The 18,033-nt window shown below is 52.5% G+C and overlaps 1 protein-coding gene across 3 annotated transcripts in view; it reads right to left on the reverse strand.

Moving 5' to 3' along the window:
• Positions 1-18,033, reverse strand: part of ASH1L (ASH1 like histone lysine methyltransferase) — a 73,226-nt gene that overhangs the window by 30,942 nt on the left and 24,251 nt on the right. For all 3 annotated transcript variants that reach the window (XM_058423762.1, XM_058423763.1, XM_040087954.2), the window contains exons 4-6: positions 10,056-10,157; positions 5,391-6,123; positions 3,585-3,764 (exon numbers count right to left, since the gene is read on the reverse strand). In XM_058423762.1, coding sequence (XP_058279745.1) covers positions 3,585-3,764; positions 5,391-6,123; positions 10,056-10,157 — 1,015 coding nt within the window. The remainder of the gene's footprint in view (positions 1-3,584; positions 3,765-5,390; positions 6,124-10,055; positions 10,158-18,033) is intronic.

Genomic DNA, 18,033 nt, shown 5'->3' on the forward strand with positions numbered 1-18,033 from the left:
AAGCAGGCCAGTCAGACCTGGGTGAGACCTCTCCAATAATCAGGGAAACGACAAAACTTCCACCAGCCCAGGTGGCACCGAGCACAGGGAGCTGGGGCAGGGCATTCCTGAGCATCCGACAGACTCAAACGTAAACCTGGCTACACAAAAGGTCAGACCTGATGACTGGAGGTTTCCTCTAACCTTAAAGACCCCCTGATTCTACAAGAAACGCTTCCCACTCTACAATCCCTTGCCTAAAGCAGTTTGGTTCAGTTTCTGTAGGGATGAATTTGTAACACCCGTTTTGGTGCACTCCCCACCAAGAGAACTGAACTGGCCTCTCTGTGCAGGGCTCCCAGTAACAAGGCAATGGCCAAACGACATTTTTGTAGATGAGCACATTTTGCACCACTCTTCATGGGCTGAACACCAGGTTTAGTCTCAAAATGTCGGTCTGAAGTCTCAAACTAAGGGAACAAAGACCAGGCCCACAGCTGTCTTCCCTGTTCCTTCACTTCTCTTCATCCCTCTCCTTCCTTTTTTCTGTTCCATTTATGTTCCTCCTCTCCAGCTTCCAGTGTCTCTACACTTTCACCATGTTGGCTGGGATTACTTCTCTGTGGAATTCCATTTTTCATGTGTGGAGCCCCGTTCTTCCTCAGACCCCAGTTTGATGAACATTTTAAGTGGGGATAAGCTAGCTTTGATGCCAGTCTGACCTCTGGTCTGACTGCAGGGTTCTCTGCTCCAGGAAGCCTCCAGTGGACCATTTCCCACCTGGATATCAGGATGGGACAGAGGAAGGGACAGCACAAGAACAGGAAATTCGCCACAGAGGTAAGGAGAAAGCACAGCTGATTCTTTTGGTGCCAACATCAGGCAACTGCTGAACTGCAATTCATGTCGTGCTCAAGTATCAAAACAATGCATTTCTCTAAACACTCTGCAACATTTTAATCAATTGCTAATTTACCAACTATCAAATTTTTTTTGCGAACTAGACTTTGCAGTTCTCTCCTCTAAGAAAGCCACTGCTGGATACAGAGAACAACTCCTGCACAAGATCTTTGCTTGTTTTCAAAGCTGCAACCTTGTGCCACCACAGACTGACCATCTCCCCAGCACCAGGTCCATGGAACTCCCAGAGGGAGCTGAGGACTGGGAACACTCCTGTGAAGGTTACAGCCAGTTGGAAAGGAGGTAGAACTGAGACTGACTCAGGAACCATTCCTTTTATCCTCAGTTCATCTGCAAAAATCAAAATCTGAGCTTTCTTCACTGTATTTTAACAAGGTCTCCAGATGGACCGGAGCTGGGATGAACTCCTGCTGAGGCAAATTGTACCTGGTTGCAGAGAAATGAGGTGCTTTTAAGATGCCTTTTTAAAATCAACTCTTGAAATCTCTTTTACCAGCCCACCAACACTGGCCAGGCCAGGCCAAGCCTTTCCTGTGCTGTGGCTGAGCAGCTGGATGTGACCGAAAAGCAGGGACAGGCTGTGACTTGCACAAACCTCGGTGCAACCTCCACTGCTTCACACATCCTCGTGGCATTTAGGAGTTACTTAGGAAGGATGAAATAGAGTAGGAAAAAGGCGTTTAAAGCAGAAAGTCTGCAGTGAACACTGCAAACAAGTACAGAAAACCAGTGAGTACAACCCACTCATGGACCACAGTGGCTGCGAGAATGGGGACAGGGACCAACACTCGCTGTGACAGCACCAGAGGGTGCCCCACGATCACAGAGCTCCTTTTCCTTCTCCACTCAGAGCAGGTTTTCAAACTCCTACAGCAGGAAGTTACATAAAGTAATGGGATAATGACATGAACTTCTACTCTCCTCTTACTCTGTTTCCAAATATCCAATCACATGTCTGACCATGCAGCAGAATGGGAACAGCACATCAAACCAGACAAAAATCTGATTACCAAAAAGTGACTGCTGTTCTGTGGATTTAGTCTGCTGAACCAACTTGGTGAAGAAGCAACCCAGTGCCAGCAGGATGGAATGGTGGGATCAGCCCTTCAGGCTGCAAAGGAGTCCTCAGTGGAGCTGGCCACAGTTCTGTCCTGGCCCAGCTACGCAGGACCGTGCCCTGCTTCGGTATCAGTGTGCAAACAGTGCAGGGGCAGCATTTGCTCCCTTGGAAGGGTGAAGTTCTTCAGTGTCCATAAGCAGCTCATCCCAGACCCCAGTATCAGAGCAGGGAAGAACTCAGCACGTGGAACAACAGGCAAAGGGAAGACAAAGCAGGGATTTGCAACGTCCCCCTGAGGAGCAGTGGAGGAGCAGCTCCAACCTCAGCTCTGTGGGCAGGGACAGCACCTGAGGAACAGCTGGAGCTGTGCCAGGGGAGGTTTAGAAAAGAAAAAGGTACCAGAAAAAGGTTCTTCCCCCTGGGCACTGCCCAGGCTCCCCAGGGAATGGGCACAGCTCCAAGGCTGCCAGAGCTCCAGGAGCTTTTGGACAACGCCCTCAGGCACAGGGTGGGATTGCTGGGGCTGTGCATGGCCGGGAGTTGGACTCCAGGATCTCTGTGGGTCCCTCCCAACTTAGGAACACTCCAAGTTCCAAATATTTACATTAAAGAAAAGGAGAAGACTCCCTCAGCTCCTCTCCTAAGGCAGCAGAGGGAATGGTGAGATTTGAACGTTGCATGCTGTGTGCAGCAGTGACAGACCATCCAAGTGGGAAAGTTTTCACACATCTCTGTAAAACAGATAAAACTCAAGTGGCCTCACTTTGGTCAGACTGAGATCTTTGCTTCTTCCTTAAGAGTCTTGACCCTTTCACTGATTCCTTCACTCTGCTATGGGGAGAGATCACAGCAGGAGCAGCTGATAAACTGTACTGGCAGTTTCCCAGTGGTCTCTGTAACATTTCAAAGTGATCTATGACATAGCGAGAAGGTACCAGATTTTCTCTCTTTTCAGTCTGTCAGATCATATTGGAAGAGAAGCACAATTCCTTACTTCAACTCTTTTGTTCAGATGGCATTAGAAAATATTTGTGACTACAAAGGGAAGGGAAGGGAAAGAGGGAGGTGTCCATATTCTAGTGGACACCAGGTTGCAAACCAACCAAGTGGGAAAAATAAAGAAATGACAGATTTTTTTACTCTGAACATCTCCGAGAAAACAGAGATGAACTTCACTGAACTGTGAAATGAACTGGGTGCATATCTGAAATTCTTTCACACAGAAGATGAGCAGTTGTCACCATTCAGCCAATGAAAACAGGAACCTAATGACCCCTTCTCTGCAGACACTGTGCTCAGCTCCTGCTCAGAACCTGCACACATCCAGCTCCCCCAGCATCTGGACTGCCAGGAACATTAAGACTCTTGAATAAATCTCTTATCTCCTTCAAAGCTGATAATCAGAAACCCTTTCAGACTGCTCGAGGCTGCTTTCTGACTGGGGTTATGTTTGACATCTCCACTGGGTCGAGTTCTGGCAATTATCACACGTAATTTTCCCCAGGCTTCACTTAAGGTGATGGTTTTATTTCACCCACTCATGAGTGGCAGCTCTTTATGGTTCCAGGTGAAAGGAGAGTTTCTCCTGGACTACCAGAGAGCAGTTTTGCTCTGTTTTACTTACTCTGTTGTTTTGTACACATCAGAGTAGAGCCCAGCCTTCTGGTATTTCTTCTTTGGGGGTCGAGGGGCTTTCTTCTCACGCTGGGTTAGAGGAGGCAAAGGCTGCTCAGGGGTTTCAGATTCAGGAGGTTTCCCAAGGGCCTCATGTGGACTGGGAGGTTCAGCTACTGCCTCAGAGAAACTGGAAGAAAAAGTAGAGATAAAAAAATCACCTTCCCATTAAGAACATCTCACAATATTTCATCATTCCCCTCTTGAATCTGGACAGCAGAAGAAGTCCATGTTTCTGAATTTCTGGGTGTCTCAACTACTTAAGAAAATGCAACCCAACGATCACCATCAAGTGGGGGTTAAGCATAATCATACGAGAAGTATTATTTTTTTTTGTGATATTATTATTACAAAAAGAATGTTGTTTGCACTGCTAATGTTTATCCCTCGGAGCCTCAGCTGAGTGATTCAGGAGGCAGCTCTTGCTCTCTGCTTTTGCACTCTAAAAGCAGCTCGTGGTAACCCTTTCCTTAGGCTCCAGGAGAGCCACAGAGCAGCTCCTGAACACACGGTGCCAGCAGCACCCTCACAGCACCCACTTCTGGAAAGGAGAACTCCTGACACGTTTGATCTGTTTATTGATGACTTTGGGGACAAGCATGAGAAGATGAGATCAGAGAGAGATTTCTGGTGTGTGCCTTTACCAGTGACTGCACAGGCGCAGTCCTTAACTCCCCCTTGATGCTTTAGCTTTACTCTTTGTCTGCTGTACATCACTTGACCTCACTTTACATCCTGTGTTGCCTGTAAGTATTTGTGATCTACACGAGAAGATCCCATGGCACACACAACTCCTCAGGGCTCCTTATTCCACACAGGATGAAGGAACAATCTGTGGCACCTCATCAGTTACCAACTCCTTAAACGTGTCCTTCACCAACACAGCAAGTACAGAACCAACAGTTCTACATCACCTGGGATTCCCATTTCGGGGGTGTTCAGTACCTGAGGAAGGCCCTGAAGTATGGAACCTACAGTTCTACATCACCTGAGATTCCCATTTCTGGGGTGTTCAGTACCAGAGGAAGGCCCTGAAGCACAGAACCAACAGTTCTACAATCACCTGAGATTCCCATTTCTGGGGTGTTCAGTACCTGAGGAAGGCCTGAAGTGTGGAAACCAACAGTTTTACATCACCTGGGATTCCCATTTCTGGGGTGTTCAGTACCTGAGGAGGGCCCTGAAGTGTGGAACCAACAGTTTTACAACACCTGAGATTCCCATTTCTGGGGTGTTCAGTACCTGAGGAAGGCCCTGAAGCACAGAACCAACAGTTCTACATCACCTGGGATTCCCATTTCTGGGGTGTTCAGTACCTGAGGAAGGCCCTGAAGTGTGGAACCAACAGTTCTACATCACCTGAGATTCCCATTTCTGGGGTGTTCAGTACCTGGGGAAGGCCCTGAAGCACAGAACCAACAGTTCTACATCACCTGAGGATTCCCATTTCTGGGGTGTTCAGTACCTGAGGAGGGCCCTGAAGCACAGAACCAACAGTTCTACATCACCTGAGATTCCCATTTCTGGGGTGTTCAGTACCTGAGGAGGGCCCTGAAGTACGGAACCAACAGTTTTACATCACCTGAGATTCCCATTTCGGGGGTGTTCAGTACCTGAGGAATGCCCTGAACACACTCAAAGCTGACACGTTGGTTCCCTCTACACCGAGCTCCTTAATAAAACCAAGCAGAAGATTCCCCCAATGACTGAAACGTTCTAAAACCGACCGAGGCACAAAATCCCAAAAGGCAATCACCTCTTATTGCTCTCCTGCTCATCTTCAGGCAACGACTTGTGTCTCTTCCTGGCCTGTTCCTCCGGCAGCCACCTCTTCCTCTTCCAGCCCTTGCGGTGCTCAGGGTTCAGGTTGACGCTCTGCACCACGGCTTCGATGACGTCTGTGATGGTGTCCGGCCCCAGGTGCAGGGGGCTGCTGCTCTGCTCCCCGTCCTGCAGCTCCTGGCTGACCAGCCTGGCCGCCTGGAAGGCCTGCATGGACACCACGGCCTGCAGCGGGTACTTGCGCGGCCGCCCCGGCCGGCGCTTCACGAAGTTGTTCCCCGTCCGCGACTGCCTCTGCAGCTTTTTGGCTTTCAGGATTTTGTTGACGTGGTCCAGATTTTTTTTCGTCGCCAGGATCTTGTTGTAATTGCACATCTTCCTCGCCTGGCGCTGCATGGCCTCCACCACGCTCCTCTTGAGGTGCCGCGGGGAGTAGCCGCCGGGCAGGCGCTCCTGCAGCAGCGAGACGCCGTCGCTGCCGGGGACGGCCGCGGCCCCCAGCCCGTCCTGCTTGCCCAGGGCCCTCTCCCGGGAGTGGTTGCGGCCGGGGCTGGCCGATGGAGGGGCAGACGCGTTGGCCATGACGGCTTCCAGGGTCTTGTCCAGCGCCGGAGGCCCGTCCTGCTGGGCCATGCGCTGCAGCAGCGCGTCCACCGAGTCCTCGGCCGCCGGGGCCAGGCGCGCGCCCCGGGCCGGCCCCGCCGCTCCTGGAACACAAACACGCACACGGCTGGAGTGGAGGCCTTAGGATTTTAGCTTTTGTGGTTTTCATCTGTTCGCAACCCCGCGGTTAATGTATAGTTCTAAACTCCGTACAGAGCGCGAGCTACGGCTTTCCCGGTTTTTTTGGTCAGACACAATTCCTCTCCAGGCCTGGGAATCGAGGACACCTCACTGCCTCAGGCCCTGAGAAACTGAACAAAAGTGAGCTGGGGGGCAGCAAATTTGGGGTAAATTAATCCATTAACTGAAGGTATAATTGGAAGATTATCCCCCAATATGCAAAGGGACCAAACCCATAGAAGTGTAAAAACCCATGAGCCATCACCCGTTTTTGGGGTGTAGCCCTGGGGGCCTTTGTCTGCCCAAAATGTACCTGAAAGCCCTTCAATAAATATAACTGCTTTTTATTCTCTTAATTTTGTCTGGCCTCTGTTTTTAGGTAGCCCAAAGAAGGCATCAGAGTGGGGATGGGACCAAAAACATGGAGCTAAAACACAGCAGCTGCATCAGCTGGGAGCTTTTGTGTCCTGGGACTGCCCAGAAGGTTTGTTGACAAGATTCCGTAATAAGGAGAGGGACCCAGTGGCACAAGTCAGTCACATTTTATATCATCACTTTTAACATACCATTATTTTCTCTTTATTCCCACGTAATTCCCCATTTCTAACAGCAAAAAGCAATGAGGGTTCACATGGTCCTCAAGTTTCTCTCTATTCAACACTAAAAATACAAAACCCTCTGTGCACATAAAACCTCAATCCTGATAGAAAATGGAGCAACACTTGAAATATTTTTCAACTCATTTTTCTTTTTTTTTTTTTTTTTTTTAATAGTTTGGAAGTACTGAAGCAACTATTTTCATTGTTCTTGCAGCTTTTTTATCAAATAGACAAGGGTGATGGTGACAGAACTGATCGGATAAAGGTAAATGAAAGTATCTGGACAAAAGAGAAAGGCTAATTTACACAAGAAGTAAATTTAGATCTGACTTTTAAAACTGTTACATGCTTTAGAGCTGAAGATCGGTGTTTGAAAAAGGAAGTTTCCAGGTCAACCATGTAGATTACGCTGCATTAAAAAGGGATTTGTTCCAAACTGAGAGCTTCCCAAAGCTGCCCTGCTGCTCCGTAGTGATAACATTCCATCAGAAGAAATCCTGTTCTTTCTGGAATGAAATGGATGCTGCCTTCTCATAAATACAGCACATCTGCATATTAGCATTGACAAAATGTTACTGTAATCGTGGCCAATTACTTAGATCAGATCTGCTTAACCCAGAGGGGCCCAGGCTGGAGCCTGAGCAGCACGTCCTGGTGTCAAGGGAACTGTTAAAGGAAGACAACAAAATGTGTTTATAAAGGGCTCTAGCACTTGACAGGAGGGAGATTATTTATTAGATGACAGAGATAAAGCACAACCAATTGAAATATTTTCGAGCCTTCTAGCTATTCTTGAAGTATTTTCTAGTTTAAATATTTTCTAGTATTTTTCCAGCGCTCAGTAGTCCGGTTGTGTTACCCTGGAGAACGCATTCCTCGCTAAGATTCCAAAGTCAGGAGTAAATGAGAAGGCGCTTCAGAGAGAACAGTTCGGAGGAGAAAGAATGAGCAAAACACGTTTTAAAAATCCTCCTTTGGACAATGCTCTTCCTGTTGACAAAGGACAAGAGAAGCCTCCTGCTCTGAGCTGACAGGGACACCGCAACAACCCCGAGAACTGCAAGGATTTACACTCCCAGCTCTGCATTTTGGATAAAACAATGAAGATAAATTAGCCTTTGCTTTCTTCTGGCCTTTAGAGGCACGTGGGAATGGAGCAGGGGCTCCTCACAGAACCCACCTGCTCAGTGACCCTCAGCCAGCACCAGGTCCCATGGGTGCTGCAGGAAACCGATCCCAAGGGCTGGGACACTGCAGGCTCTGATCCCTGACAGCTGCAGCTCCTCTCTGACAAACACACCGAAACCCACACGCATTCCAGCTCCACGGATCATACAACAATGACTGATCTTCTCAGCTGCATCATCACTCGGGTGACTTTGAAGCTGATAAACTCGTGATTCATGTCATTCCAATGCTCCTGCACAAAGCACTCCTCAACTTTAACACTTCCTTTTCCCAGTTACAACAACTGCAGCTGCCCCTTTCAGTGAGCGAGGGCAAGAAAGCGAATGAGACAGGGGAAAAAGGAAGATCCCTTTCCCACTGCAAAGGACTTTGTGCAGCACAGGCTGAATGGAGCATCTGTCACAAACATCTGTTTAAAGCAGGGAGGAAATGGCACTTTTGGCACATCCGTCCTAGATGGAAATCGTAACTAGCTCGAAGTACCAGTCCTAGGGATTTACTACGTATTTGCAGGCAATTGGGGTGTCTAAGAATGCCTGAATTCTGGTAACGGGAGTGTTTCTACAACTGAGCTTCTTACAAAATGGGTCAATCTGCTGGATTTTCTTCTGTCCAATCCCAGGGGAGCTCACATTCCATTCTTACAGAATGACAGAATGGTTTGGGTTGGAAGGGACTTTAAAGGCCACATTGTTCCACGCCCACGGGCTGGGACACCTTCCACGGCAGCAGGTTGCTCAGAGCCCACTCCAGCCCCTCCTGCTACCTGGGATAACCACTGGCTGACAACAGGCAGGAAATGAACATCTTCAGATCTTCCCTGTGACAATTTGGGCAATGGATTTGACATTGTCATAGGGGTAAAATGTGACTGACAGCGACACACACACACTGAGTCTGCACAGGCCTGACCTCCTCACAAAACAAAGCTCAAACACAGAGAGTCACAGAACCATGGAATCACTGAGGTTGGAAAAGACCTCCAAAAGCATTGAATACAACCTCTGACCAAGCCCCACCTTGTCCCAGCCCAGAGCTCTGAGTGCCACCTCCAGGAGCTCCTCAGACACCTCCAGGGATGGGCACCTCAAACCTCCCTGGGCAGCCCCTTGCCAATCCCTGAGCACCTTTTCCATGGAGAAATTCCTGCTGATTCCTGCTAGAGAAGTCCAGCCTGAGCCTCCCCTGGCCCAGCCTGAGGCCGTTCCCTCTCCTCCTGTCCCTGTTCCCTGAGCCTGATCCCCCTGGCTGTCCCCTCCTGTCAGGGAGCTGTGCACAGCCACAAGCTCCCCCCTGATCCCCCTTTTCTCAGGCTGAGCCCCTTTCCCACCTCTCTCATCCCTCAGATGACTCTCTAGAGCTCCACTGTCCTGTCAGGAGGGAAACCCTTCCCCTTCCTGACGAGCCTCAGGGCGATTCCTGCAGGGAACGTCAGCCCTTGGCTCCCTCACTGTCCTGCTGCAACATCCACTCCAGCCCACCAGGATCCTGCAGGCAGCATTTGTTCTTGTATCATGGACTTGATGAGATGCTACCAGAGCTCTGAGGCCTTTCAGTACTTCCATCATCTCTCTTCCATGAGCATTTCTGACCTGTCTGGGGGCATCCACAGCTGTGCCATTACTGATGCCACTGATGCTGGGATGAGCCATGTGCCATCCTCCATCACATGTGAGGAAGAAAACCCCACAGCACAGCCTGGCCTGATCTGCCCAGGGGCAAGAACCCTCTACCTCCAGAGCAGTGCCAGAGTCAGGCTCTTCCCCAGGGAGGAATTAATTTATTCCTCTAATTCATTGATTAACTGTAATGTCACAGGTCTGGATTAAAGCACTAAGCTCCACAAGGTCTAACTTAACCTGGTGAGGAACCAAATTCTACCCTGCCACAGCTGTGCTGCTGTTTGTGTGAGCACCAGCTCAAAGTCTCCCTATTCTAGAACCCACCCCACAGCCCCTGAATCCCAAAATGTCAGTGCAAAAACCCAGTATCTCCACGAGCTGAAGTTCTCACAGCCCAGCTCTGAGCACACAGGGATCCCAAAAGCTAGGCCCCAGAGCAGGACTTGCCTGGAGAAGAAGTGCTCTCCGATGTGGATCTCTTCCTGGAAGGGCTGCAGCTTGTGCTCTCCAACTGCCTCTGTGAGGGCTTGTCCTGGCTTGGCAAAGTGCCTGCAAGGCAGATCAGGGAAAGGCACAAAAAACCCATCATTTCAGTCTGGCTGTGCCAGTGCAACACTAAAGGCTCAAGCTGAGGTTACTCTGGTACTTCAGGAACATCTGGGTGCTCCTGTGAACACAGGGGGATGGAAGGGAAACACCAGGCAGGGATTTTGCACAGGCCAAAGGTACAGGGTAAACAAGCCATGAGTACAGCCACGTAATATTAACCACCAGAATCAGCTTCCTCGTGAAAAAAAGAAAACAAAACAACCCCTCACATATTTCTACTCTCAATTGAACCCAAACCCCTTGATTTTCAGAGGAGTTTGGAAAAGACCCCTGCAGATTAGCAAGACCAACCACCCTGCTCAGGTTGCTCAAGGCCACCACGTTCTGTTCTGTTTTCCACATCTCCAGTGACACAGATTCCCACGATCTGCCATTCCCTCACCCTCACTGGGAACACTCCTTTCTTCTGCACAAACATTCCCTGAACTCCCGTGGCTTTCCTGCCACTGGGCACCACCAGGACCAGTTTCACTCCTTCTTCATTCCCTCCCACCTGGATCATGGACACACTTGGAAAGGGATCCCTTTGTTCCAGGCTGGTGAATCCCAACTCTCCCTGCCCCTCTGGATCACTGACCCAGCTCCCCCAGCCCCTCTGGATCACTGACCCAGCTCCCCCTGCCCCTCTGGATCACTGACCCAGCTCTCCACGCGCTCACAGCTCCTCGGGACCAGCTCTCCAGCCTCCTCTGGATCACTGACCCAGCTCTCCCAGCCCCTCTGGATCACTGACCCAGCTCTCCCAGCCCCTCTGGATCACTGACCCAGCTCTCCCAGCCCCTCTGGATCACTGACCCAGCTCTCCCAGCCCCTCTGGATCACTGATCCAACTCTCCCAGCCTCTCTGGATCACTGATCCAACTCTCCCAGCCTCTCTGGATCACTGACCCAGCTCTCCCAGCCCCTCTGGATCACTGACCCAGCTCTCCCAGCCCCTCTGGATGACTGACCCAGCTCCCCCTGCCCCTCTGGATCACTGACCCAGCTCTCCCAGCCCCTCTGGATCACTGACCCAGCTCTCCCAGCCCCTCTGGATCACTGACCCAGCTCCCCTGCCCTTCTGGATGACTGACCCAGCTCCCCTGCCCCTCTTGATGACTGATCCAGCTCTCCCAGCCCCTCTGGATCACTGACCCAGCTCCAGCCCCTCTGGATGACTGACCCAACTCTCCAGCCCCTCTGGATCACTGACCCAGCTCCCCCAGCCCCTCTGGATCACTGACCCAGCTCTCCCAGCCCCTCTGGATCACTGACCCAGCTCTCCCAGCCCCTCTGGATCACTGATCCAGCTCCCCCAGCCCCTCTGGATCACTGACCCAGCTCTCCCAGCCCCTCTGGATCACTGACCCAGCTCCCCCAGCCCCTCTGGGTGACAGAGGCTCCCATCCCCTGGTCATTCCTGTGACAGACTCACTGCAGCATGCCCAAGTCTCTCCCAGCCTGGGCAGCCCAGAGCTGGACACAGCACTCCAGGTGTGGCCTCTCCAGGGTGGAGAAGAAGGGAATAAATGCCCCTCATCCCCCTGGTGATGATCTCCATAAGCCAGACCCTGGTGCTGCTCCTCAGAGAGCCTCTCCAGCCCGTACTGGTCCCCCTGTGTGCTGGCACTGCCCCTGCTGTGCCCACCGTCCCTCTCAGCCACTGTCCCACCCGTCAGGGCACTGGGAAGGAGGTGAAAAACCCAGAGTGATCCCTGGGGAACACTGAGTGGCTCTGTGATGCTGAGCCCATCCCTCTGCGCTGGAAGGTCACCTCATTCTGGAAAAGCATTCCCTTCCCCTCCTTCTCCTGGTGGCAGAACTGCTCAACAGGAACTGCAGAAAGGTGAAAAGCTAAAAAAACCCCCCAAAATTCCCAAGATTTTAAGGTTCTTTAGATTTGTCCCTTGCTGTGCTGCTTTTCCTTTTCAAGATCCTATCACAATAAAAACCAGAAGTATTTCTGCTCCAGTCCATCACGGCAAATCTGTTAAAGCCCTGGGGGCTAAACAAGTGAGGGTGATGATTATCTACACACAGACCAGAACTGGATTTTAGGCACCTGCAAAACATGCTTCACTCTGTGTTCTGAGCACACACGGCTTGCTGGTACTTGTTAAATCCTTGGGTGATGTCACCAGGCAGCAGGAAGCACAATTACCATTCCTTGAGTTAAAACCAATTTTAGAAAGATACAGGAATCCCAAGATTGCTGCAGGGTGAAGGGACAGGGCTGGGAATGGCAGCTCTGCTGAGAACCCAGGAAAGACCGGCTTCTGCTTCCCTTTTTACACATAAATATTTTCTTACAGTAAACTGCTTTATTTTCCTAAAACTTCAACTTTTAGAGAATCCAAATTACCCTTGAAAGCAACGGCTGTGGGAGTCATGAAAATGTCATAGAAAAACCTGGTATTGCAGTTATAAAAATGCTGAGATATTAAAAACCCAGATCAGTATAAAACCCCAGATAAGCAAAAATGCACATGGCAGTGCGAGAGGAGAATGTGCATATCCTCAAAATATCCAGAAGACAAAATCTAGGGTGCAAAAAGCCAGATTTTTGCCGTTTCTCTTCAAAATATGGTTCATAATGAACGAGGTCTTTGGTTCTGAGCTCTTCCCTCCCTTCCTCAAAGAATCCTCCAAAAGGTAACAGCAGGACACTGAAGTTCTGCCCAAAATCAAGGCCCAAAAATCCTCCCCTGCCCATGGCCTGGGGCTTCAGTGCCTCAAGGGAAACCCCAAGGTGTGTGATGGTGGGAGAATCCTTGAAAGCACCAAACTGATTCCCCAGAATCTCTGGGAAAATCTCCTTTTGGATCCTCTCTTGCCTCAAAGTTTGGATTTTTTTTTTTATCATGGGCACTCTTAGCTCCTGTGACTGGTGGAGGGAAAGAGCAACAGCACTTTTCCAAGGATTCCAACCTCCCAGGAGGACAGAGGGAGAGCTCTCTTTTTCATGAAGGCTCTCCTCAACAAGGGCACCATCACAAGGCTCCTTGTGACACCGTCCCAGGCTGCCACCCACGCTCCTGCTGGATTTCCTCCCGCTGCAGGACGGTGCTGGTGGGCTCTCCCATCAGCTCTGGTACCTGCTGCTCCCACCACACACAGCAGAGCTGAGCTGGGGCACTGCCCAGGTGCCCAGCACTGGGAGGAGCTGTCCTGGTTCCAGCTGGGACACAGTGAATTTGTGCCAGTGGCCGGTTCAGCTGTGCCTGGCTCAGGGCGAGGACGCTGCTGCTCACACCCCAGTGTTTGGCTGGTGCCCAGCAGTGCCCACCCTCAGCACAGAGCTCTCCAGGGTGCCCTGCTCTGCCAGCAGGGCCAGGACAGCTGACCCCAGCTGGCACAGGACGTTCCACACCACACAGCGTCCAGCCCAGGGGGGGAGGCCGGGATCCCCCGAGGGGGGCTGGGGACAGGCTGGGCATTGGGTGGGGAGTGACTGCACTGGGGTTCCTTGTGCTTCCTGGGGTTTATTCACGACATCATGGGGTGGTTTGGGCTGGAAGGGACCCTGGAGCTCATCTCATGCCATCCCCTACCTTCCACTGTTCCAGGTGGCTCCAAGCCCCAGCTGGTGCTGGGGACTTGCAGCAGGTACTGAGCAACTGTACCAGGCATCACTTGTGCTTCCTGGGCTTTATTTCCTGATGTCCTTTTCATGACAATTATTACTGTTATTACTATATATGATCTTATTTCAGTTATTGAAGAGTTCTTATCTCAACCCATAAGTTTCACTTTATTCTGACCCACTGCTCTGGGTTCAGGGAGCTGCTGAGCTGCCCAGGAGTTACACCCACAGCAGCTCTGTCCTTCCAGGGTGAGTTTTCCTCCTGAAAAATGAGATTTCCTCCCCCCAAGATGCATTGATTTCATAAAGCCTACACTAAACAAGTACCCTGGGAGCTGGGAGTGAAAATAGAAATTAAACAGCGTGAGTTAGTGTTCAAAGTGGGAACGGGCTGTAATTCATAATAGGGGGGGGGAAAAAGAAGGAGAATGTTTTGGAGGCGGTGGGGATAGCCCAGCGGGGCCGGCGCTGCTGGCAGGGGGTGGCACACCCGGGGGGCTGCCCCCGCCGGTGCTCCGGCCTCGGGGACCCCCCGAGGAACCCCGTGCGACACCCTCCACCCAGCTCAGCATCCCGGGATGCGCTCTGCGCCGTCCGCCCCCCACTCAGTGCCCGCCGCTCAGCGCCCCCACCCCTGCCGCACCCTGCCGCTCGCGCCCCCGCCACTCAGCGCCCCCCGCCCGCCCCCCCGCCCTGCCCCGCCCACCGCCCTGTGCCCCGCCCGCGCTCCCCGCGCCGCTCAGCGCCCCCCGCCCTGCGCCCCCCGCCCCGCCGCCCCTCCCTCAGCCCCCCCGCCCGCGCCCCTCCCTCAGCGCCCCCCGCCCCCCGCTCAGCGCCCCCGCCCGCGCCCACCGCCCTGCACCACCGCCTGTGCCCCCCGCTCAGCGCCCCCCGCCCTGTGGCCGCCGCTCTGCGGCCCCGCTCAGCGCCCCCCGCCCTGCGCCCCCGCTCAGCGCCCCCGCTCAGTGCCCCCCGCCCGCGCCCCCGCTCAGCGCCCACCGCTCAGCGCCCCCGCCCTGCGCCCCCGCCCTGCGCCCCCCGCCCCACCGGGCTCGGCGGGACACGGCAGAGGAGCGGGGCCGCCGCCAGGGGGCGCTGCTGCCCGCCGGTCCCGCGGCCCCGGGGCGGGAACGGGAACGGGAACGGGAGAGACCCCGGATAGAGCGACCCCTGGATACAGGGACACGGACCGGCACAGGGACCCCTGGCTACAGAAACCGCCATAGGGACAGGGACCCATGGGGAGAGGGACCCCTGGATACAGGGACAGGGACCCCTGGATAGAGGGACCCCTGGATACAGGGACACGGACCGGGACAGGGACCCATGGAGAGAGGGACCACTGGATACAGGGACCAGCACAGGGACCCCTGGATAGAGGGACCCCTGGATACAGGGACACGGACCGGCACAGGGACCCCTGGCTACAGAAACCGCCATAGGGACAGGGACCCATGGAGAGAGGGACCCCTGGATACAGGGACAGGGACCCCTGGATAGAGGGACCCCTGGATACAGGGACCTGCACAGGGATCCCTGGATACAGGGGACCAGCACAAGTATCGGCACATGCACAGGGACCCCTGGATAGAGGGATCCTTGGATACAGGAACCAGCACAGGGACAGGGACCCCTGGATACAGAGACTGGCACAGGGACAGGGACCCCTGGATACAGGGACTGGCACAGGGACAGGGACCCCTGGATACAGGGACTGGCACAGGGACAGGGACTCCTGGATACAGGGACTGGCACAGGGACAGGGACTCCTGGATACAGGGACTGGCACAGGGACAGGGACCCCTGGATAGAGGGATCCTTGGATACAGGAACCAGCATAGGGACAGGGACCCCTGGATACAGAGACTGGCACAGGGACAGGGACCCCTGGATACAGGGACTGGCACAGGGATCCCTGGATATAGGGACCGGCACAGGGACAGGAACCCCTCGGGGCAGGGCCTGGGACTGCCCGGCTCACCCCAGGAGCCCACACCCGGTAAAACCCCGGTTATCCCAGGGGAAGGGACAGAACGGCACCTGCACCACACTCGGACCGGGACGGCCGGAGCGGGAGCAGCCTCACACCCGGCCGGTGTCTGCAGAGGGAACGGCAGCGGTGCAGAGGGTGCAGCTGCACCACTCCCCAGCACACGGCTGATCCCGTTCTCCACCCCGCTTCCTGCCAGGACTGTAATGGAACACGCCGAGGCCACAGGAATTGGAAGCAGCACACGGCAAGGCGCAGCAAGGCTGGGCAACGACACAGCGTCAGCTGTCCAAAATAACTCCTGATGTGAAGCTGCACAAGCTCAGGAACGGTGCCTGGGAACTTGGGATGAACAGACAGCAGCGTCCCACAGAACTCCCCCGGACAAAGCCCCGGAGCCTCGTGACCTGCGCCGCTGTGGCTGTGCCAAGGTCGCACCACAGCCTCAGCGAGGGAACTTCCACCTGCGGTTCACCTCCCGGGAAACTCCGACCTCCTTGGGAGCCCTGTTTGCACAACACAGCCCTTTTCTAACACAACTCTGACATGGGCAAACCTCTGAAAACATCTGGCATCGGCCAACATGGTAAAAAGAATCTGCTCATCCAGTTAGGCCGGGTTTATGTTCAAAATGCTGTGGAGCCGAGGTGGATTTTCCACGTGGAATACTCTGAAATAAAGCAGCACAAACATTCCCTATGGATCCCAAAACCCATTCTGGATGGGTTCCCTGGTGCTGATCTCTGCTTATTCCAAGTCTCTGATCCAGCACGTCTCCACCCCGCACCTTAACTGCATCTGGTTTTATAAATAAACAATCTTTGATGCACCTAAGGTTTTCCCTCCATCTGTGCCTCTCCTTTAATCTTCCATGGTCAAGGATTCAGAATCACCATTCGGCACCACGGCCAAAACCAAAACACCACAAACACAACGTGCAGACTGACATGGATCTGAACCCCCCAAATCTGGCATTTCTCTTCCCTGGGGCTTTTTAACCAGATGCGATTTAAGTTTTCCAAGTGGTGTGGGACACTGGGAGCCCCTTGGGAATGAGCTGGACACTGAGCCAAATGTCCAAAACAGCCAGGTTCCAGGTGGGGATGCACTGCCTGGAAGTGATATCCCATGCCTGAGGAATCACTCAAACTTCCTGGGGGCAGAGAACAGGCAGAGCCTTCACCAAAAAGCATCTCTGCCCTTTCTCTCCCTTGGGTTACTCCTCACACAAACCCAGGTCAGATCATTCACTGCAATGGAAAACATCTCAAAATTCCCAGAGCTGCACAGGTTCCCACAACAATTCACTCCTCAGAGCCAAATTTAACCCTCTGAGTGACCCAGCACTTGGAATTTCTCTTTCTGTCACTGCAGGAGAAGCAATCTCATGGCTCTGCTACCTTCTCCATACTCCAACTCACCACCTCAAGTAATTTCAGTACCAGCACAAAGAAATATCAATTTGTCAAAGATCCAGCTGCTTCCAACTGCCCTTAAAATAAAGAAGGAAAACATAAACCCATCAAATCAAGAGAAAAACCCTGTCCATACACAGGTGTGCGGAGCAGGAGGTGGCAGGAGGCATCAGAGCAGGAGAATCCCACAGGAAGGAGCAAGATGAGAGCCAGGAATGTGAGGAAGGATTATTCAGTCCTGGCAGCTGGTTCGTGCTCTGTGAAATATTAGTCACAAGTGGCTTTGGACAATGACTCAAACTTCAAGGGAGAATGTAGGCAAGAAGGGAGGGAGAAGCAGCTCAGGCTTCCTTCACACACTGGAAGCAGGCAGGAGCACAAGCCACACTTGCCCTTCGCAGGTTATCTTTTCTTTTCCTTAGTATTATGCAAATGACAAGTTCCTGTTCCTGCTCCTCCTGTTCCAGTTTTGCTCGAGGCTGTCAGATGCATTTCCCAACTATGAATTAATCCAAAATTTCTAGGTTTGGTCTCAGGCATCCCCAGCATCAACCCCAGCTCCTCTGAGGTGTTGCAAGAGGCCTCAAGGCAGGGATTGAAAGCTCTGTTGTAGCAGAGACAGTCAAATTACCAAAATGGAGTTACAAAAGGAATAGGAAACATTTTCTTAAATTGAAACATTATTCACAACAGTAGCAGCAACAGCTGGTCTGAACCAAACCAACCAAACTCCAAACCAATCAGAAACACGGCTTTGAAAATATCAAAAATCATGAGAAACCTTCCCTCATTTCTCCAGAAGATTAAAATTACATGGAAAAAGCAAAGACCTTTGCATGAGAAAGCATC

The sequence above is a fragment of the Hirundo rustica genome, chromosome 29 (assembly GCF_015227805.2).
Source record: "Hirundo rustica isolate bHirRus1 chromosome 29, bHirRus1.pri.v3, whole genome shotgun sequence".
NCBI classification, from domain to species: Eukaryota; Metazoa; Chordata; class Aves; order Passeriformes; family Hirundinidae; genus Hirundo; species Hirundo rustica.